Source organism: Clavelina lepadiformis, chromosome 1, assembly GCF_947623445.1.
Source record: "Clavelina lepadiformis chromosome 1, kaClaLepa1.1, whole genome shotgun sequence".
In the NCBI taxonomy this organism is placed as follows: domain Eukaryota; kingdom Metazoa; phylum Chordata; class Ascidiacea; order Aplousobranchia; family Clavelinidae; genus Clavelina; species Clavelina lepadiformis.
In genome coordinates, this window is record NC_135240.1 from 1,290,257 (window position 1) to 1,313,440 (window position 23,184).

Here is a 23,184-nt window from a genome sequence, read left to right on the forward strand (position 1 = left end):
CCATTTGCTAGTCTTTTTGAATTGAGCGAGAATTCGCGCAAATGTAACTGCAAAGATTCGAACTAACTAGACAGGGTTGTAGAATGGGGTTTGTTATATAGTAGATTGTATCTGTAGTTTGTACAAAGAAAGTTTCATGTCAAAATTAATCACAAATACCAGAACGTCCTAACCTGCAAATGTTTCATCTTGTATGTGTCCAGGTTAATGGACTACAACGTTTTGAAATCACAAACTTGTGGTAGACCGATGCAAATCTTGCGTTTCCTCTCATTCTGCAATTCGTGAATACGTGCTTCCATTGATGAGATGACGTCTTCGAAGAAGAATTCAAAAGCTCCCTGAAAGATTTATTTAATCTACGAACTATATGACTATAGGCCTACTACCTAAATTCTAAAGCCTTATCATGTCAACTTTAACTTAACACACACCTATCATCTTCTGGCAGTATCTTGCTGACCCTCGTTACCTAAAAATATATATTAAGTCATGAGATAGATGTGGACGAAGAGGAAAAAGGAATTACCTGTTTCTAATCAGATGATCTAGGATTCTAGGTTATGCCAAAAAGTTTCTTACTCGGTGACCAGGTACAACAAAGGCCAATTGAAAGACTGGCGCCAGTACCTGAAAGCTCGTAACGTTCGAGTCGGACTTCCTGAAAATGCGAAACAGCGTGATCGCAGCACGTTCGCGAAAGAAGTTTGCCATCGAGTTCTAGTCAAGGTTGTTTGCAGAGTACAAAGCCAGAATCGAAAAGCACGGGGATGATATTGCAACTATGACAAAACTGCTAAAAAACGCAACAGTAGCTGTTTTAGCCTGCCTGTAAAATAATCACAGGCAATGTCGGCAGTTTTCATTCGTTTGCCGTGGTAAATCGCAACCACTGTTATGGAACAACAACAAAGTACGTCTTGTACAAAATGACGAATAAAAAACGCTTTGCAAACAGACCGTTTAGAAACATATTGGATGAATAATTATGTTAACTGCTGTTTAATATTCTAAAATATAAAAGAACGTATATCCTTAAGATGCGTTAAAATGTTTATGTATTAGTGAAAAAAGCAATGAAGTGTATTCCTTTATATGCATAGGCTTTGTGGTGCAGTATTGTTTGAGATATGGCAACGAACTATGTGTATTTTATAGCGATTAAATGTCATTGTTTATCGAGATAGTATGTGTAAATAGGATTAAATCATGTAAGTATTTTGTATTTCATGTATAGCATGTAAATCAATCCCGAAGCGTGGATTTCCCACCTTGAACATAAATTTTCCCTTTATCAAATCACTTCAAAAACTAATCGTCACATGTTAGCGGTAGAGGCAATTCCAGCGACAGACCTCGGGCTACTTTGTTTACCTTCTGCGTATGCTCATAACTGTTACGACATAATAATCAATGAAATCTTGAAAAAATTTGATAAACGTGAGGACTGAGGATTATTTAGAGTTTTTGTTGGCTGATCTGACACTTCGTGTTCTATCTTCCAAAGATTTAATGCGCGAATTAATGAGTGCAGTAGGTCAAAATAATCTTACTCAACCAAATAAACGAATTCGTGCTACATTTTTTAAGTGGTCACCACCAGACGTCGCAATTTCTTACCCACTACAGCCACAAATACAACAAATTTAAGTGTCATAACCACCTCATTACCCACGATCTAACGCTAACAATGGAACAAAGAGTTCCGGACAAACAAGTACTAATTTCACAAATCATAATTCACCAAACCAACGCGATTAATTTAACTAAACATGGCAACAACGATCACCACACACAAACATTGGCCAGTTTCACAAATCATACAGCAAGTGGTAATTTATGGCACAGTGATAACTTAACATATTCATCACCCACCTTTCAGAAACCAGACTATCAACGCGGAAATCACCCTTGCGTAAAATCATTCGCGGGCAACAAAAAACATTCGGCGATCGACGTTAGATTAACTCGGTTAACCCCGTCGATAGCACCTACTTCTAAAAGAGACTGTCCCTTGTTAACTGTTTATGATCACGCCAATTGAATTCTTTTTTATGTAGATAGCGCTGCAGCAACTTCTCTTTCGTCGGCTAGTTTAGCTCACAAATCAAACCCCAAACCCCAAATGTTTGTTTATGCTTCAGTGAAGTCATTGTATAAAATCACATTTATCATGAGTTTTATTTGATAAGTTTAGTTGTGAGAAATGAGAATAATGAGTACGATTGTTTGATTTATTGCTTTTGACTGAGCGAGGTCATACCCAGCTTTTGTTTCGTTAAACCACTTGGACATTTCCATTCAATTTAATTTCTCTAATTCGTTTCAAAGACCCTGACTCTCTATGGGAAGCCTTTCCGCTTGACTAAAGAGCTCTCAATGTGCCAAAGTTTATTAGTTTATAATTATAATTAATTATAATACGCCTACCATTTGTCTTCTTTTAGGGTTCAATTCCAACTTTAACCAAGATGAGCCATACAAGCAAAACATACACTTAGTAAAACAGTTCAAAATCAGCCGAATTGTTTACCGCTAACTTACAAAGGTGTCAATGTTATTCGTGTGAGTTTGAATATTTTGTACGTCACTTGCTTCCACCCTGCGGAATTGTTTCATAGGTTGAAGACCACTGTGTGGGACTTTTATCGCAAACAACGCCATCCAGTGAACACACTAAACGCATAAAGAGTTCAATTAAAACACGCAAAATTCAGGCAATATTAACAGAACCAACTATATAGGGCACCTAATGCCTTAAAAATAAATGATATAAATAATCCGACAAACACCGGAAAACCGATTTTTAAAGCAATAAACTCAAAATTAGGTAAAATGCCGTAGATACATTGGTAGACATTGCTGATAACACTCCTAGTATTATCTAAATCTTATAACACTCTTATACTAGAATTATCCCAGTGCTTATAGAATTACTTACAGCGGCGATGTCTAAGAACTGAAAGCATGAAACTTGGGTGGCGAGCTCCCGCGATGAAAAATGGTACAAGGCGGACACAGCCAAGAACACGGATGGAAACTGAAGACTTTTGATGTCCAATGTAAAGAGGTCGATCAACTAGAATGGAAATAAGAACAGTTAAGATTACTCGACGCTTGACGCAGTTTCTGAAACCGCACGTTAAATATCCAGCAAGTGAAGATGTGAGGTAGCTGTACGCGGAAAGTCCCGATATTAGTTATATTGTTTGCTAATTGCTAATAACTGCATGAATGCAAAACACAAGCAAAGTGGGTCAATAAATCGGCGGCAACTCACAGTCGAAATATTCATATATTCGAGATTAGGAAGACGACATAATAGAAAAAATATAGCAAATTTTACGAACAGAACCGGACCAGGACGCTGGTGACATTTTAAGCACTAGATGCATCTGAGACGTTGTTTCATCAAAGTTTAGGACCGTTACCTTTCACACAAGAACTGACTGCAATTTATTCCCACCTGTGCTATGTGGACAAATGTTTCTTGCGGATATTGAGGAAGGAAAAAAAGCGGATGACGGAGCATTGGCGGCGAAAGCGGCGTGACCGCGTGAGCTGTCTGAAGATAAACGTTTACCCAGGACACCACTGTGACTGGGGAAAGCGACCACTTGAGTGTGCTAAGGATTAACAATTCCTGGGATATGATTTCTTCCTCCGTGCAAGCTCCATCGGTGACGTAGGCAAAGTCTGTTAACTTCGGGGGATAGATTTCCTGTAGAGAAACAAAAGTTTAGCAAAGACCAATATTTAGAAATCATTTCTCCTAAATACTGTTTACCTGCGTGAATATAGGTTCTTCAAATAAATTTTATTCAAAAAAATGACAAACTTACTTCTAATTTCGCGGCGATAAATAAGGCGGTGACACCGACAAGCTGTAACCTCGTTTTGTGAATGTTGGTTGTGTTGTAAAGATATCGATCAATGTAGTCGATCGCTAAATAAAACGTCTACCGGTGTAAAGTATACACCTTTGATACCTGCAAAGAGACACACTAGCGTTAGACAAGATACTTTCCATTATCTTGCTTTCCCCTAGAGTTTAGAAGTTGAGTTGCTACCTCCATTAACTAGTCTAGCAGGATGGTGCGCACTAGAGGTTGCAAATCTTCGTGTCTCGACAAGTAAGCGCTGTTTCGGTAATAAAGCGAATCTTTGTCGACCATCGAGCGCCATAATTCGTCAGAGTCGGCCCAGCTGAAACAAACAAGACGATTTGAATGTGGGCTCTCAGATTGAGAACAAAAATAACAACACATGTGGTTATGGTTAATGTGAAAGTTAAAATTGATGTTAATAATAGTCATATAACAAGATAAAGATATAAACAAGAGAAAATATAATAATGAAGTTGTTCAACTGGCCAAAACAACGGCGACCACAACAACCAAAACCATAGCATCTCATAACGAAATCCAATAAATGTCACAAAATGTACATGGCTCTAACGTTCCTTACCTTTTCAAGTTTCAAAATTTGTCCTGAAATGTTGTACGAATTCGCGATGTGTGCATAATCATGGTTGCTAACTTTTGCTCGCAATCTTGTCAAAGAACGATTTATCTTACAAACTTACAAAAACACTGCTTTCGATGACCACATTGACGCGGTACTCTTAGAAACCCCATTTAAAAAAACTGCCACTCCACAGCTAATTACCATCTCATAGTCTCTCGAATACCTATAAAACGTGGACACGTGGTGGAAACAAAAGACTTAGCTACCCGTGACTCGACACTCAAAATTCCGATGTGGCTACATTGGTATGAAGCCAGCCTGTTGAAGCAAGACTGCCTTTCATTTTTCTCTCATGAAACCGACTGATCTTAGTGATCTAGTTAACTGTTTCATGCAAGAGGGCTTAATAACCCTCTCTCTCTCTCTATCACGTTCTACAAAACGAGATGCTACATAACTTAGGCAAATAAATGGACGTAGCGAACAAAGAAGACCCAACAGCCAAGTCGGCGAAATTAAACTAAAGCTGAAACATAGCTTACGGCTCCGGCCCGGCCCTCCTTTGTCACGAAACAAAAAGCGTGAAGCTTGCCACGTAGGTGTCTCAGGAGGCCATTCCAAGAAGTCAGCAACTTTTTGCAAAGTTCGCACTTGAAATCACCTTTCCCATTATTTTGTTATCGTGCACGACTTTGCAGTCGCGCGATATGTTCAAATTCATGACACCACAGTATCTAGAACAATTACTAACACCATTATGTCGTTATTCTCGGAAATGTTTGGCTTTTGTTTTCTTTTACACATAGAAATCAAAAAAAAGCATTGAAAAGCTAAAGGTATTTTAAATTATCTTCCATTCATACTTGAAAGCTGTTGGAAATAATAGTAGAACTTACGGACAGTTTTTCTTCTTATTTAATCCAGTATTAGAAGATCCCGATTTTGTGATTTCCGACTGCACTTGTCCATAATGCTTATTCATGACCCGTCATTTTGTTCTGTTGCTGGGTCACTTTTATCATCTCCCTGCTGTTATAAAAATAAAATTTGCTGTTGTTCAATTTCATTTAAATTTAGATGGTTTAAGTGTCTATATACCTGTGGCATCGTAATGATGACAAAAAGTGCACAAAGAAAGGTGCTGTTATCCACCCTGGAAATGTTTTACTTTTCCCGCGGCTGCCAGCATTGGCTCTTATGTGACAGCCTCCAGGTACAGCAATTGTTTGTTGCTGCCGTCACTGCTCGCGCCATACGTTTTATGAGTCGAACTGAACTCGATGTTATCGGCCAGGTAATTGCGCGAATTAGGTTGGTGAAATTACTCCATAAGTTTCAAGTTGCAAAGACTTAAAGAATTAAATCACTACGGGCATAGCAAAACCGGATTGCCAGATGAGTACCTTCCATAACGCAAAACGCCTTCCAAAACCTTAAAGCAGTTACATGACAAAATCTGTCAACGTATTTCGTTTTTACGGATTTCGATAAACTAGTTATCGGTCTATTCGAACTCGGCATTATTACGTAATAAGTGAACCTGGATCTCCGTTATATTCAGCAATTCATTTGATCAATGATTAACATCACAACATCATATCATGACTTGAAAGACTAAATCACTCCGGATTCACATTACAATTGGCAATTAACCCGGAGAGTTAAACTTTTCACGAAATCATAATTATTTTTAAAGGTAAAGACGTGAAAACCAATACAAAGTGTAATTGTTGCGGCGGCAATGAAAGGATTGCCATTTGGCTACCATATGTAATCTTTTGTTATTTAGGGTTTATATTTGCCATAATTTCAGTTACCATTTGCTACATAGAGTTAACAGATGGCTACTGAGTGTAGCAATTTGCTAAATAGGATTAATTTTTGGCTACCCATGGTAACCTTTTCTATCTCCAATTACCAATTGCCACATAGAGTTAACAGAATTACAGAATAACATTTGAGTACTGTACTTCCAGATACCATTTGCTAGTCTTTTTGAATTGAGCGAGAATTCGCGCAAATGTAACTGCAAAGATTCGAACTAACTAGACAGGGTTGTAGAATGGGGTTTGTTATATAGTAGATTGTATCTGTAGTTTGTACAAAGAAAGTTTCATGTCAAAATTAATCACAAATACCAGAACGTCCTAACCTGCAAATGTTTCATCTTGTATGTGTCCAGGTTAATGGACTACAACGTTTTGAAATCACAAACTTGTGGTAGACGAAAGTGTTTTAGGTAAAGAACCGCAAGATGAAGCCAGACTAGTCTATTTTTTGAATTTCGACTCATCTGCGTCATTTTTTGTAATGGTTGAGCGAAGCATGACAGATAAGACACACAAGTTTAGTTTAAAGTCAGTGTATACAAATTCTTCCTCCCATTCCGTTTTAAAAGTTCTATTCTCCTCTTCATACTTTCTCTGTTTGCAATAATTCCCCAACAACATTTCTTGGATAAACTCCTTTTGCAATTATTTATATAACCGTAACCCACACTGAAAACTAGTTCAGCACTGACATGCAGCTTAAATCTAACGGTTTACTTAACTACAGTGTACAGGTTAGCACACTTCTTCACAAAATTTTTTTCTTCGGAGTGTAGTTTGATTATTACTAACAATCAGTCGACTGTTACTGCTTGTGGTAGAACGCATTGTTTCATAATCTGATCAATTAACTCGTCTATACCGGAAAAATGGATGTCTAAATGAACAATGCAAATTCATTAAAGAGCCGCAGTTTGGCCACCTCTGCAGTAGGCATTGATAAGGTTTCTCTTCAGTGTGAGTTATGATATGAATTTTATCATACGAATTTTAGGGCACCTTACGTTGATAAACTTCCTGAAAAAACAAGCTGTTTGCCCAACACAACCATATGGTGCAATGTTATATTTCATAAATACAACAAAGTCATTGATATAACATGTAAAAGTGAACAAATAAAACACAAACAAAAGAATGCAGCATCTGGATGAATGGTTTGTAAATGTTTTTTGATGCTAAGTTTTGTCCAAAGACCACTTCAAAATATTTAGATCTCCTCAATAGGAGATTTAATATTTGTTTAATGCATCTGTCATTAAACAGTGTCAATGTCGTTTCACAGTGTGAATAGTTTCATGACTCCGAAAATTTTTCTTTTGGGAAAAGGAATGTTGACACACTTGGCAATAAAAAGACCAATCTCCATTGTGGATTTTGATATGAGCTTTTAAATGTTGGCTTTGGGTAAATGACTTGACACAAATTTAGCACTGATAAGGTTTATCACCAGTGTGGATTCTCATATGAACTTTTAAATTGTTGCTTGTGGTAAATGACTTGAGGCAAACTTGACAATGATAAGGTCGCTCACCAGTGTGCATTCTCATATGAGTTTTCAAATTTCCACTTGTGGTAAATGACTTGAGGCAAACTTGGCACTGATAAGGTTAAGTGTGGATTCTCACCAGTGTGGATTCTCAGATGAGATTTTAAATTGTTGCTTTGGGTAAATGACTTGAGGCAAACTTGACAATGATAAGGTCGCTCACCAGTGTGGATTCTCAGATGAGTTTTTAAATGGTTGCTTGTGGTAAATGACTTGAGGCAAACTTGGCAATGATAAGGTTAAGTGTGGATTCTCACTAGTGTGGATTCTCAGATGAGATTTTAAATTGTTGCTTTGGGTAAATGACTTGAGGCAAACTTGACAATGATAAGGTCGCTCACCAGTGTGGATTCTCATATGAGCTTTTAAATGGTTGCTTGTGGTAAATGACTTGAGGCAAACTTGACAATGATAAGGTCGCTCACCAGTGTGGATTCTCATATGAGCTTTTAAATGGTTGCTTGTGGCAAATGACTTGAGGCAAACTTGGCATTGATAAGGTTTCTCACCAGTGTGCATTCTCATATGACCTTGCAAACTTCCACTTGTGGTAAATGTCTTTAGGCACACCTGGCATTGATATGGTCGTTCACCTGTGTGCATTCTCATATGACCTTGCAAACTTCCACTTGTGGTAAATGTCTTGAGGCACACCTGGCATTGATATGGTCGTTCACCTGTGTGCATTCTCATATGAGTTTTTAAATGTTGGCTTTGAGTAAATAACTTTTCACAAAACTTGCAGTGATAATTACGCTCTCCAGTATGAGTTCTTACATGATCTTTCAAACTGCTGCTTTGGGTAAATGACTTGTCGCATACATCGCATTGATAAAGTCGCTCACCTGTGTGAGTTCTTAAATGTTGTTTCAAGTTGCTTTTGCATGTGAATGATTTATCACAAAATTTGCAAGAAAATTTCTTTTCTTGTCCTTCTTTGTCGAAAAAGTCTTGTGAAATCCCATCACTGATTGATTTTAACAAAACGTCAACTGGCATACCAACTACTTGACGATCCATTACGTTATTACTTGTTATTATACAAACTTATAACCTATTTTCTGAAAAGAACTTAAAATATTTGAAGGTTTTATCGATAGGAGTAAACTCATATAATGTGTAACTCTTTTAATAAAAATATTCAATATCAATAATTGTTTGCAAAATTAATTACAGAGTAAAAAAAGCAGTGACTGTCACATATAAAAACGAAAATCAAAAAGGTTCCCTGTAGTTTGCAAACTGCCAATTTGGATAAATGTCGATAAGTTCACTCACCAGTGTGAGTTCTCATATGAGTTTTCAATATTGCTACTAACGCAAAATGCATTGTGGCACACCTAGCTTACCATTCGTGTTACTTAGGGCTACCATATATCCTCTTTTCTAAAGAAAAAGGATTTTTGCTCAAAGTAGGCCTAAATGCTACTGAAAACGTCAAAATGTCCTATTTTTTACATTTTTTGCTTTCCTGCTTATATTTTCAACACAATTATATTTTTATTTGACTTTTAGGGTTAAACGACAATTAACCACGGGAAATTTACCGCGAATAAACTAAACAAACGCGAGGACAACTGTCCGTCACAACTGACCGTGACGTAAATTTACCTAGAACCAACTGACCTTAATTCATATAATTTGATTAAACAACAATGCTAATATGCGTAAAAAATAAAAGCATAGCGTTTGATAGCCAGCTGACCACGACCAATTGTCGCCAGTGATTTTGTTCACAGTCAATTTACGTGATCCCGACTTTTTGGCATGAGGCCTAAGTCAAGTGACATTTCGGCGACAGATTGAGGTCTAACCATTTTTGTTATCATTGTTTTGATTTAAACAACCATAAAAGCAAAATAAAGCTAAGCAATAACGCCAAAGAAATATATTGTGTTTTCTGATGAACTGTGGCAAAAGTATCCTTGTTTCAGAAAAGGACGTAATGATTTTGAACCTGAATGCATTACTTGTGCATATGCGTATAGTTATCCAAAAACATGTTATAAATTCTTTAAACGTAAAACTCTATTTGCATTGTAATAGCTGGCGAAATTGGCCTTTTTTTAGGCAATGAAAATATGATAGGCCTATATAACATAATATAAAATAAATATAATATATAACATTAACCCTAATCTCAAAAAACTTCTGTAATGAAAAAAGTTACTTTCCAGAAGTCAAACTCTTCTAAATAATCGAGAAAATAATATAATTATATTATATAATAATATATATTATAATATATTGCTTAACCTTAGTCTATTCTAGACACTGTATATTAAGATGGAAAATGAATTGTGGTATCTACAGTATTATGAGTAAAGAAGTGACAACATTTAGCCAACATTTTACGGCTTAAAAATCGGTTTTCTTAAAAATGACATGTTAATATTTTGCATTCGAAGAATGGATTATTTCACTTTAATTGCTTCAATTTCATTAATTCATGTGAAAAACATTATACAACAAACATATTATACAAAAGTTTAACAAAACTACCATTAACCTACATGCAGAAAAGTTAGCTAGAAAAGTTAGGCTGTAAAGTTAGGCACCTAGTAGCTTGCCTTCAATTCCTTCATTGGCCATCCAGTCTTCCATTCTATCAGAAAAATACGTACACTTCATCACTGTCACTGTCCATCACTGTCCTACCAGTTTTGCAAAAAAAATAAATAAGCAAAAAATTGAACATCGTTAAATACAAGAAAGCCAACAAAACTATTTCTGGAATTGTGCCATCAAATTGTAGTAAGTAGCCTAGCTTAGCCTTTTAATAAAGCCGGATCTCATCGCTTCTCTAAGCTGACTTCGCACGCGATGCATTTCCATCTGGTTTATGAAATAACGATAACCTAGCACCGACGAAACATTCCGTTATTTATATTTATGTCTATTTTATGTTAACACCGGCACAAAACCAAGAAAAAGGAAATGCCCAGTGAGGATAAGTCTTGGACAAGTGGATTACATTCTAGCAGTGTAGTAACTAGTGACTGCATTAAAGCACATTGATAAATAATAATTAAATAAAATCCCATAAATGTTAGTGGTGTGCACATTGAAAGTGCACAAAAAAGACACTTTTCTCAGTTGTTACACGGCAAGTTTACTTTTAAAAACAAAAATCAAAGAATCATTATACAAATCAAATAAAGGAAGGCACAAGGAAGGCTATGGTGAGATGTGGCTTGGCTTTTCAAAGTACATCCCTACAAACAGCAAACAGGTTGCAGAAGCGGTGTTCCTTATGTCCAGTTGTCCACACGCAAAGGATAAGAAAGTTAATTGCAAAATGTTGCTCAAGATGTTGCAAACCCGTTTGCCCAAAACACAGCAAAAGTTAGGCTGCAAAACCTGAATGAGCACCTAGCTGCTTTCTTCAATTCATTCATTGGCCATCCATTCTATAAGAGAATTACGTACACTTCATTATTGCACTGTCACACTGTCCTACCAGTTTTGAAAACAAAACAAATAAACAAAGAATTGAACATCGTTAAATACAAGAAAGCCAGCAAAACTATTTCTGGAAAATGTGCCATCAAATTGAAGTTAGTAGCCTAGCTTAGCCTTTTAACAAAGCCGGATCTCATCGCTTCTCTAAGCTGACTTCGCACGCGTTGCATTTCCATCTGGTTTATGAAATAACGACAACCTAGCACCATCGAAACATTCCCGTTATTTATATTTATGTCTATTTTATGTTAACACCGGCACAAAACCAAGACAAAGGAAATACCCAGTGAGGATAAGTCTTGGACAAGTGGATTACATTCTAGCAGTGTAGTAACTAGTGACTGCACTAAAGCACATTGATAAATAATAATTAAATAAAATCCCATAAATTTTAGTTTTCTCATTTCTCATTTGTTACACGGCAAGTTTACTTTTAAAAACAAAAATCAAAGAATCATTATACAAATCAAATCAAATAAGAAATCAAAGATTGAATTATATTTTGCCTACACAAGAACTCCCTTTTAATGCATGAAATGACCTGTAATTTCATCCCATAGAAAGGCATAGATTGAATTGAATTCTTTTACCTTGTAAAAAGTATATGTGTAAGATATCAGATACCGGATGTTATTTTGTTTGATGACGATAACAAACAACTGGTACCGTACATCAATGCATTTAATGTGGTTAGTGTAATAAATTCAAACAAATATGAATGTTGACGGACTCTTATTTTCATTTGGTATTTTCTAAAATACAGCTAGATGGTCTCTTTTTTATTTTTAAATACAACTAAATTTGCTAAGACTTTGCACATATACATTCTATGAGTATATTATATAGTAGATTGTATCTGTAGTATGTACAAAAAAAGTTTTATGTCAAATTTAATCACAATTACCAGAACGTCCTAACCTGCAAATGTTTCTCTTTATATGTGTCCAGGTTAATTGACTCCAACGTTTTGAAATCACAAACTTGTGGTAGACCGATGCAAATCTTGCGTTTCTTCTCATTCTGCAATACGTGCTTCCATTTATGAGGTGACGTCTTCGAAGAAGAATTCAAAAGCTCCCTGAAAAATTTATTTAATCTACGAACTATATGACTATAGGCCTACTACCTAAATTCTAAAGCCTTATCATGTCAACTTTAACTTAACACACACCTATCATCTTCTGGCAGTATCTTGCTGACCCTCGTTACCTAAAATTGTTTTAAGTCATGAGATAGATGTGGACGAAGATGAAAAAGGAATTACCTGTTTCTAATCAGATGATCTAGGATTCTAGGTTATGCCAAAAAGTTTCTTACTCGGTGACCAGGTACAACAAAGGCCAATTGAAAGACTGGCGCCAGTACCTGAAAGCTCGTAACGTTCGAGTCGGACTTCCTGAAAATGCGAAACAGCGTGAACGCAGCACGTTCGCGAAAGAAGTTTGCCATCGAGTTCTAGTCAAGGTTGTTTGCAGAGTACAAAGCCAGAATCGAAAAGCACGGGGATGATATTGCAACTATAACAAAACTGCGAAAAAATGCATGTCGCAAAGAAGCTGTTTTAGCCTGCCTGTAAAATAATCACAGGCAATGTCGGCAGTTTTCATTCGTTTGCCGTGGTAAATCGCAACCACTGTTATGGAACAACAACAAAGTACGTCTTGTACAAAATTACGAATAAAAAACGCTTTGCAAACAGACCGTTTAGAAACATATTGGATGAATAATTATGTTAACTTCTGTTTAATATTCTAAAATCTAAAAGAACGTATATCATTAAGATGCGTTAAAATGTTTATGTATTAGTGAAAAAAAGCAATGAAGTGTATTCCTTTATATGCATAGGCTTTGTGGTGCGGTATGGTTTGAGATATGGCAACGAGCTATGTGTATTTTATAGCGATTAAATGTCATTGTTTATCGAGATAGTATGTGTAAATAGGATTAAATCATGTAAGTATTTTGTATTTCATGTATAGCATGTAAATCAATCCCGAAGCGTGGATTTCCCACCTTGAACATAAATTTTCCCTTTATCAAATCACTTCAAAAACTAATCGTCACATGTTAGCGGTAGAGGCAATTCTGGCGACATACCTCGGGCAACTTTGTTTACCTTCTGCGTATGCTCATAACTGTTACAACATAATAACAATGAAATCTTGAAACATTTTGATAAACGTGAGGACTGAGGATTATTTAGAGTTTTTGTTGGCTGATCTGACACTTCGTGTTCTATCTTCCAAAGATTTAATGCGCGAATTAATGAGTGCAGTAGGTCAAAATAATCTTACTCAACCAGTTAATAAACGAATTCGTGCTACATTTTTTAAGTGGTCACCACCAGACGTCGCAATTTCTTACCCACTACAGCCACAAATACAACAAATTTAAGTGTCTTAACCACCTCATTACCCACGATCTAACGCTAACAATGGAACAAAGAGTTCCGGACAAACAAGTACTAATTTCACAAATCATAATTCACCAAACCAACGCGATTAATTTAACTAAACATGGCAACAACGATCACCACACACAAACATTGGCCAGTTTCACAAATCATACAGCAAGTGGTAATTTATGGCACAGTGATAACTTAACATATTCATCACCCACCTTTCAGAAACCAGACTATCAACGCGGAAATCACCCTTGCGCAAAATCATTCGCGGGCAACAAAAAACATTCGGCGATCGACGTTAGATTAACTCGGTTAACCCCGTCGAAAGCACCTACTTCCAAAAGAGACTGTCCCTTGTTAACTGTTTATGATCATGCCAATTGAATTCTTTTTTATGTAGATAGCGCTGCAGCAACTTCTCTTTCGTCGGCTAATTTAGCTCACAAATCAAACCCCAAACTGCAAATGTTTGTTTATGCTTCAGTTAAGTCATTGTATAAAATCACATTTATCATGGGTTTTATTTGAGAAGTTTAGTTGTGAGAAATAAGAATAATGAGAACGATTGTTTGATTTATTGCTTTTGACTGAGCGAGGTCATACCCAGCTATTGTTTCGTTAAACCACTTGGACATTTCCATTCAATTTAATTTCTCTAATTCGTTTCAAAGACCCTGACTCTCTATGGGAAGCCTTTCCGCTTGACTAAAGAGCTCTCAATGTGCCAAAGTTTATTAGTTTATAATTATAATTAATTATAATACGCCTACCATTTGTCCTCTTTTAGGGTTCAATTCCAACTTTAACCAAGATGAGCCATACAAGCAAAACATACACTTAGTAAAACAGTTCAAAATCAGCCGAATTGTTTACCGCTAACTTACAAAGGTGTCAATGTTATTCGTGTGAGTTTGAATATTTTGTTCGTCACTTGCTTCCACCCTGCGGAATTGTTTCATAGGTTGAAGACCACTGTGTGGGACTTTTATCGCAAACAACGCCATCCAGTGAACACACTAAACGCATAAAGAGTTCAATTAAAACACGCAAAATTCAGGCAATATTAACAGAACCAACTATATAGGGCACCTAATGCCTTAAAAATAAATGATATAAATAATCCGACAAACACCGGAAAACCGATTTTTAAAGCAATAAACTCAAATCTAGGTAAAATGCCGTAGATACATTGGTAGACATTGCTGATAACACTCCTAGTATTATCTAAATCTTATAACACTCTTATACTAGAATTATCCCAGTGCTTATAGAATTACTTACAGCGGCGATGTCTAAGAACTGAAAGCATGAAACTTGGGTGGCGAGCTCCCGCGATGAAAAATGGTACAAGGCGGACACAGTCAAGAACACGGATGGAAACTGAAGACTTTTGATGTCCAATGTAAAGAGGTCGATCAACTAGAATGGAAATAAGAACAGTTAAGATTACTCGACGCTTGACGCAGTTTCTGAAACCGCACGTTAAATATCCAGCAAGTGAAGATGTGAGGTAGCTGTACGCGGAAAGTCCCGATATTAGTTATATTGTTTGCTAATTGCTAATAACTGCATGAATGCAAAACACAAGCAAAGTGGGTCAATAAACCGGCGGCAACTCACAGTCGAAATATTCATATATTCGAGATTAGGAAGACGACATAATAGAAAAAATATAGCAAATTTTACGAACAGAACCGGACCAGGACGCTGGTGACATTTTAAGCACTAGATGCATCTGAGACGTTGTTTCATCAAAGTTTAGGACCGTTACCTTTCACACAAGAACTGACTGCAATTTATTCCCACCTGTGCTATGTGGACAAATGTTTCTTGCGGATATTGAGGAAGGAAAAAAAGCGGATGACGGAGCATTGGCGGCGAAAGCGGCGTGACCGCGTGAGCTGTCTGAAGATAAACGTTTACCCAGGACACCACTGTGACTGGGGAAAGCGACCACTTGAGTGTGCTAAGGATTAACAATTCCTGGGATATGATTTCTTCCTCCGTGCAAGCTCCATCGGTGACGTAGGCAAAGTCTGTTAACTTCGGGGGATAGATTTCCTGTAGAGACACAAAAGTTTAGCAAAGACCAATATTTAGAAATCATTTCTCCTAAATACTGTTTACCTGCGTGAATATAGGTTCTTCAAATAAATTTTATTCAAAAAAATGACAAACTTACTTCTAATTTCGCGGCGATAAATAAGGCGGTGACACCGACAAGCTGTAACCTCGTTTTGTGAATGTTGGTTGTGTTGTAAAGATATCGATCAATGTAGTCGATCGCTAAATAAAACGTCTCCCAGTGTAAAGTATACACCTTTGATGCCTGCAAAGAGACACACTAGCGTTAGACAAGATACTTTCCATTATCTTGCTTTCCCCTAGAGTTTAGAAGTTGAGTTGCTACCTCCATTAACTAGTCTAGCAGGATGGTGCGCACTAGAGGTTTCAAATCTTCGTGTCTCGACAAGTAAGCGCTGTTTCGGTAATAAATCGAATTTTTGTCGACCATCGAGCGCCATAATTCGTCAGAGTCGGCCCAGCTGAAACAAACAAGACGATTTGAATGTGGGCTCTCAGATTGAGAACAAAAATAACAACACATGTGGTTATGGTTAATATGAAAGTTAAAATTGATGTTAATAATAGTCATATAACAAGATAAAGATATAAACAAGAGAAAATATAATAATGAAGTTGTTCAACTGGCCAAAACAACGGCGACCACAACAACCAAAACCATAGCATCTCATAACGAAATCCAATAAATGTCACAAAATGTACATGGCTCTAACGTTCCTTACCTTTCAAGTTTCAAATTTTGTCCTGAAATGTTGTACGAATTCGCGATGTGTGCATAATCATGGTTGCTAACTTTTGCTCGCAATCTTGTCAAAGAACGATTTATCTTTCAAACTTACAAAAACACTGCTTTCGATGACCACATTGACGCGGTACTCTTAGAAACCCCATTTAAAAAAACTGCCACTCCACTCTCCACAGCTAATTGCCAACTCACAGTCTCTCGAATACCTATAAAACGTGGACACGTGGTGGAAACAAAAGACTTAGCTACCCGTGACTCGACACTCAAAATTCCGATGTGGCTACATTGGTATGAAGCCAGACTGTTGAAGCAAGACTGCCTTTCATTTTTCTCTCATGAAACCGACTGATCTTAGTGATCTAGTTAACTGTTTCATGCAAGAGGGCTTAATAAAATAACCCTCTCTCTCTCTCTATCACGTTCTACAAAACGAGATGCTACATAACTTAGGCAAATAAAGGGACGTAGCGAACAAAGAAGACCCAACAGCCAAGTCGGCGAAATTAAACTAAAGCTGAAACATAGCTTACGGCTCCGGCCCGGCCCTCCTTTGTCACGAAACAAAAAGCGTGAAGCTTGCCACGTAGGTGTCTCAGGAGGCCATTCCAAGAAGTCAGCAACTTTTTGCAAAGTTGGCACTTGAAATCACCTTTCCCATTATTTTTTTATCGTGCACGACTTTGCAGTCGCGCGATATGTTCAAATTCATGACACCACAGTATCTAAAACAATTACTAACACCATTATGTCATTATTCTCGGAAATGTTTGGCTTTTGTTTTCTTTTACACATAGAAATCAAAAAAAGCATTGAAAAGCTGAAGGTATTTTAAATTATCTTCCATTCATACTTGAAAGCTGTTGGAAATAATAGTAGAACTTACGGACAGTTTTTCTTCTTATTTAATCCAGTATTAGAAGATCCCGATTTTGTGATTTCCGACTGCACTTGTCCATAATGCTTATTCATGACCCGTCATTTTGTTCTGTTGCGGGGTCACTTTTATCATCTCCCTGCTGTTATAAAAATAAAATTTGCTGTTGTTCAATTTCATTTAAATTTAGATGGTTTAAATGTCTATATACCTGTGGCATCGTAATGATGACAAAAAGTGCACAAACAAAGGTGCTGTTATCCACCCTGGAAATGTTTTACTTTTCCCGGGGCTGCCAGCATTGGCTCTTATGTGACAGCCTCCAGGTACAGCAATTGTTTGTTGCTGCCGTCACTGCTCGCGCCATACGTTTTATGAGTCGAACTGAACTCGATGTTATCGGCCAGTTAATTGCGCGAATTAGGTTGGTGAAATTATTCCATAAGTTTCAAGTTGCAAAGACTTAAAGAATTAAATCACTACGGGCATAGCAAAACCGGATTGCCAGATAAGTACCTTCCATAACGCAAAACGCCTTCCAAAACCATAAAGCAGTTACATGACAAAATCTGTCAACGTATTTCGTTTTTACGGATTTCGATAAACTAATTACACTGGTCAACAGCCAATTTGCTTCTGAAACGAATGAGGTCAGTCTTGGCTAATTTGGGGTCGCTGATCACGAATATCAACTTTAAATTTGTTGATTAGCTCTAGTTTTTGAGATATGGCACCATGCCAAAATGTGCTTTACTTTCTGAAGCGGAAAATAGCGTGCGTTTTTCTGTTGTAGCTTGGATCGATCAGATAGAGTTGCGCACTTAATATATTTGTTGGAAGGTAGATGACGTTTCTATTCATATTATTTTTATTTTGACATGTTTGAGTTGGGTTGTTTGCTTGCTTCTTTTGTAAAAACTTTATGTGTTTAGTCTTAACTGCTCTTTCTGCATTTGCCTCGTAAATGCATAAAAAATGCAGACAATTTCTCTTACATTTGTGGTGAAATAACTTTTTCCAGCACAAAAGCGAAGTATAACGGCTGTGGTCAGGAAAGCAAACCTTGTATTCAACTTGTATTTTGGATGCAAAGTTGGTGATCAGGACAAGAGTTGGGCCCCTCACATATGCTGTAACTCCTGTGGTGCAAATCTTCGGCAATGACCAAATGAAAAAAAAAGAAAATGTATGCCCTTCGAGAGAAGAGAGAAGAACCTACTGACCATATTAGCGATTGCTACTTTTGCATGATCTCCCCGGTTTGTAAAGATTTGTCAATATAGAAGAAGCAGAGCATGCAATACACAAATATTCCATCTGCAATTCGTTCCGTACTACAAGGAGAATTACTTCCCGTTCCTGACGCAACTAAGGAATTCACGTTATGTTACGTTGAAACATATCTTCCAAAGAACCACACCTTATAACTCCAAATGAATGGCACAATCTTATCCGGGATTTGGAACTAGCTAAAAGGCTTTAGACTTCAGCTATGGAAACTTCTGGCAGAATCATCATCTTCGAAGACGGTGAATTTGATCAAGTGCCATTTGGCAAAGAGAAAATTGCATGGGAAGCGTTTAAGTTGCTGGCCACAAAATTCTTGGGGAAAAAAAGAGCTGACAACTACACAGAATTGATGTCCAATCTCATTAAAGCATACAGATGCATGGAGTGCAATATATCACTGAAGATACACTTTTTAGACTCGCACCTGGTTTTTTTCCACCAAACTGTGGAGATGTTAGTGATTAGCATGGTGAGCGATTTCACCAATGCATATCTACAATGGAAAAGAGGTACCAGGGAAAACAGAACCAATCAATGCTTGCTAACTTTTGCTGGATGATATCTAGGGATGCTCCATTAACCGTATTCAATCGACAGGCCAAAAAGGAGAAGAACAGATAAAATAGATTAGAAATTTATATTTGACAAGTGACAATTATTTGTTGCATACGCTATGCTGAAATATAAACGCATGCAATTATTACACTGTTTGTAGATTGTTACTGTTCTGTTCAATAAAGTGCAACAGGGCTTGCCATATGTAGATCAACATACAAAAATAAAAAAAGTTTTTATCTTTTAAACTAGAGCAAATCAGCAATTTTAACCAACATTTTTGGATTCAGCGTCCGAAAATACATAAGAATCAGTTGTTTTCTTATCGGAAGCAAAACATTTTTGAAAAATTGTTGACCAGTGTTATCGGTCTATTCGAACTCGGCAATATTACGTAATAAGTGAACCTGGGTCTCCGTTATATTCAGCAATTCATTTGATCAATGATTAACATCACAACATCATATCATGACTTGAAAGACTAAATCACTCCGGATTCACATTACAATTGGCAATTAACCCGGAGAGTTAAACTTTTCACGAAATCATAATTATTTTTAAAGGTAAAGACGTGAAAACCAATACAAAGTGTAATTGTTGCGGCGGCAATGAAAGGATTGCCATTTGGCTACCATATGTAATCTTTTGTTATTTAGGGTTTATATTTGCCATAATTTCAGTTACCATTTGCTACATAGAGTTAACAGATGGCTACTGAGTGTAGCAATTTGCTAAATAGGATTAATTTTTGGCTACCCATGGTAACCTTTTCTATCTCCAATTACCAATTGCCACATAGAGTTAACAGAATTACAGAATAACATTTGAGTACTGTACTTCCAGATACCATTTGCTAGTCTTTTTGAATTGAGCGAGAATTCGCGCAAATGTAACTGCAAAGATTCGAACTAACTAGACAGGGTTGTAGAATGGGGTTTGTTATATAGTAGATTGTATCTGTAGTTTGTACAAAGAAAGTTTCATGTCAAAATTAATCACAAATACCAGAACGTCCTACCCTGCAAATGTTTCATCTTGTATGTGTACAGGTTAATGGACTACAACGTTTTGAAATCACAAACTTGTGGTAGACGAAAGTGTTTTAGGTAAAGAACCGCAAGATGAAGCCAGACTAGTCTATTTTTTGAATTTCGACTCATCTGCGTCATTTTTTGTAATGGTTGAGCGAAGCATGACAGATAAGACACACAGGTTTAGCTCAAAGTCAGTGTATACAAATTCTTCCTCCCATTCCGTTTTAAAAGTTCTATTCTCCTCTTCATACTTTCTCTGTTTGCAATAATTCCCCAACAACATTTCTTGGATAAACCCCTTTTGCAATTATTTATATAACCGTAACCCACACTGAAAACTAGTTCAGCCCTGACATGCAGCTTAAATCTGACGGTTTACTTAACTACAGTGTACAGGTTAGCACACTTCTTCACAATAATTTTTTCTTCGGAGTGTAGTTTGATTATTACTAACAATCAGTCGACTGTTACTGCTTGTGGTAGAACGCATTGTTTCATAATCTGATCAATTAACTCGTCTATACCGGAAAAATGGATGTCTAAATGAACAATGCAAATTCATTAAAGAGCCGCAGTTTGGCCACCTCTGCAGTAGGCATTGATAAGGTTTCTCTTCAGTGTGAGTTATGATATGAATTTTATCATACGAATTTTAGGGCACCTTACGTTGATAAACTTCCTGAAAAAACAAGCTGTTTGCCCAACAAAACCATATGGTGCAATTTTATATTTCATAAATACAACAAAGTCATTGATATAATATGTAAAATGTGAACAAATAAAACACAAACAAAAGGATGCAGCATCTGGATGAATGGTTTGTAAATGTTTTTTGATGCTAAGTTTTGTCCAAAGACCACTTCAAAATATTTAGATCTCCTCAATAGGAGATTTAATATTTGTTTAATGCATCTGTCATTAAACAGTGTCAATGTCGTTTCACAGTGTGAATAGTTTCATGACTCCGCAAATTTTTCTTTTGGGAAAAGGAATGTTGACACACTTGGCAATAAAAAGACCAATCTCCATTGTGGATTTTGATATGAGCTTTTAAATGTTGGCTTTGGGTAAATGACTTGACACAATATTGGCACTGATAAGGTTTATCACCAGTGTGAATTCTCATATGAACTTTTAAATTGTTGCTTGTGGTAAATGACTTGAGGCAAACTTGACAATGATAAGGTCGCTCACCAGTGTGGATTCTCATATGAGTTTTCAAATTTCCACTTGTGGTAAATGACTTGAGGCAAACTTGGCACTGATAAGGTTTATCACCAGTGTGGATTCTCAGATGAGTTTTTAAATGGTTGCTTGTGGTAAATGACTTGAGGCAAACTTGACAATGATAAGGTCGCTCACCAGTGTGGATTCTCATATGAGCTTTTAAATGGTTGCTTGTGGTAAATGACTTGAGGCAAACTTGGCACTGATAAGGTCGCTCACCAGTGTGGATTCTCATATGAGTTTTCAAATGTCCACTTCTGGTAAATGACTTGACACAAATTTGGCACTGATAAGGTTTCTCACCAGTGTGCTTTCTCATATGACCTTGCAAACTTCCACTTGTGGTAAATGTCTTGAGGCACACCTGGCATTGATATGGTCGTTCACCTGTGTGCATTCTCATATGACCTTGCAAACTTCCACTTGTGGTAAATGTCTTGAGGCACACCTGGCATTGATATGGTCGTTCACCTGTGTGCATTCTCATATGAGTTTTTAAATGTTGGCTTTGAGTAAATAACTTTTCACAAAACTTGCAGTGATAATTACGCTCTCCAGTATGAGTTCTTACATGATCTTTCAAACTGCTGCTTTGGGTAAATGACTTGTCGCATACATCGCATTGATAAGGTCGCTCACCTGTGTGAGTTCTTAAATGTTGTTTCAAGTTGCTTTTGCATGTGAATGATTTATCACAAAATTTGCAGGAAAATTTCTTTTCTTGTCCTTCTTTGTCGAAAAAGTCTTGTGAAATCCCATCACTGATTGATTTTACCAAAACGTCAACTGGCATACCAACTACTTGACGATCCATTGCGTTATTACTTGTTATTATACAAACTTATAACCTATTTTCTGAAAAGAACTTAAAATATTTGAAGGTTTTATCGATAGGAGTAAACTCATATAATGTGTAACTCTTTTAATAAAAATATTCAATATCAATAATTGTTTGCAAAATTAATTACAGAGTAAAAAAAGCAGTGACTGTCACATATAAAAACGAAAATCAAAAAGGTTCCCTGTAGTTTGCAAACTACCAATTTGGATAAATGTCGATAAGTTCACTCACCAGTGTGAGTTCTCATATGAGTTTTCAATATTGCTACTAACGCAAAATGCATTGTGGCACACCTAGCTTACCATTCGTGTTACTTAGGGCTACCATATATCCTCTTTTCTAAAGAAAAAGGATTTTTGCTCAAAGTAGGCCTAAATGCTACTGAAAACGTCAAAATGTCCTATTTTTTACATTTTTTGCTTTCCCGCTTATATTTTCAACACAATTATATTTTTATTTGACTTTTAGGGTTAAACGACAATTAACCACGGGAAATTTACCGCGAATAAACTAAACAAACGCGAGGACAACTGTCCGTCACAACTGACCGTGACGTAAATTTACCTAGAACAAACTGACCTTAATTCATATAATTTGATTAAACAACAATGCTAATATGCGTAAAAAATAAACGCATAGCGTTTGATAGCCAGCTGACCACGACCAATTGTCGCCAGTGATTTTGTTCACAGTCAATTTACGTGATCCCGACTTTTTGGCATGAGGCCTAAGTCAAGTGACATTTCGGCGACAGATTGAGGTCTAACCATTTTTGTTATCATTGTTTTGATTTAAACAACCATAAAAGCAAAATAAAGCTAAGCA

General features: G+C 36.7%; 1 protein-coding gene and 2 pseudogenes across 1 annotated transcript; all 3 read right to left on the reverse strand.

The window, feature by feature from the left end:
• Positions 1–437: 437 nt before the first annotated feature.
• LOC143446216 (G1/S-specific cyclin-E1-like) lies at positions 438–4,676 on the reverse strand (annotated as a pseudogene).
• Positions 4,677–14,583: 9,907 nt separating this feature from the next.
• On the reverse strand, positions 14,584–17,935 carry LOC143446292 (G1/S-specific cyclin-E1-like; annotated as a pseudogene).
• A 3,284-nt stretch (positions 17,936–21,219) lies between these two features.
• On the reverse strand, positions 21,220–22,332 carry LOC143446843 (uncharacterized). The gene is made up of 2 exons (XM_076946719.1): positions 22,121–22,332; positions 21,220–21,868 (listed from the first exon to the last, which is right to left on the reverse strand). The coding sequence occupies exons 1-2, from the start codon at positions 22,330–22,332 to the stop codon at positions 21,220–21,222; spliced, it is 861 nt and encodes a 286-aa protein (XP_076802834.1).
• Positions 22,333–23,184: the final 852 nt, after the last annotated feature.

Bases quoted from the DNA above. Each gene is read 5' to 3' on its own strand.
- LOC143446843 (XM_076946719.1), bottom strand. From the start codon at position 22,332: ATGGATCGTCAAGTAGTTGGTATGCCAGTTGACGTTTTGGTAAAATCA. The intron at 21,869-22,120 runs ATTTACCCAAAG...GTGCCTCAAGAC, and splicing joins TGCGATGTATGCGACAAGTC to ATTTACCACAAGTGGAAGTT.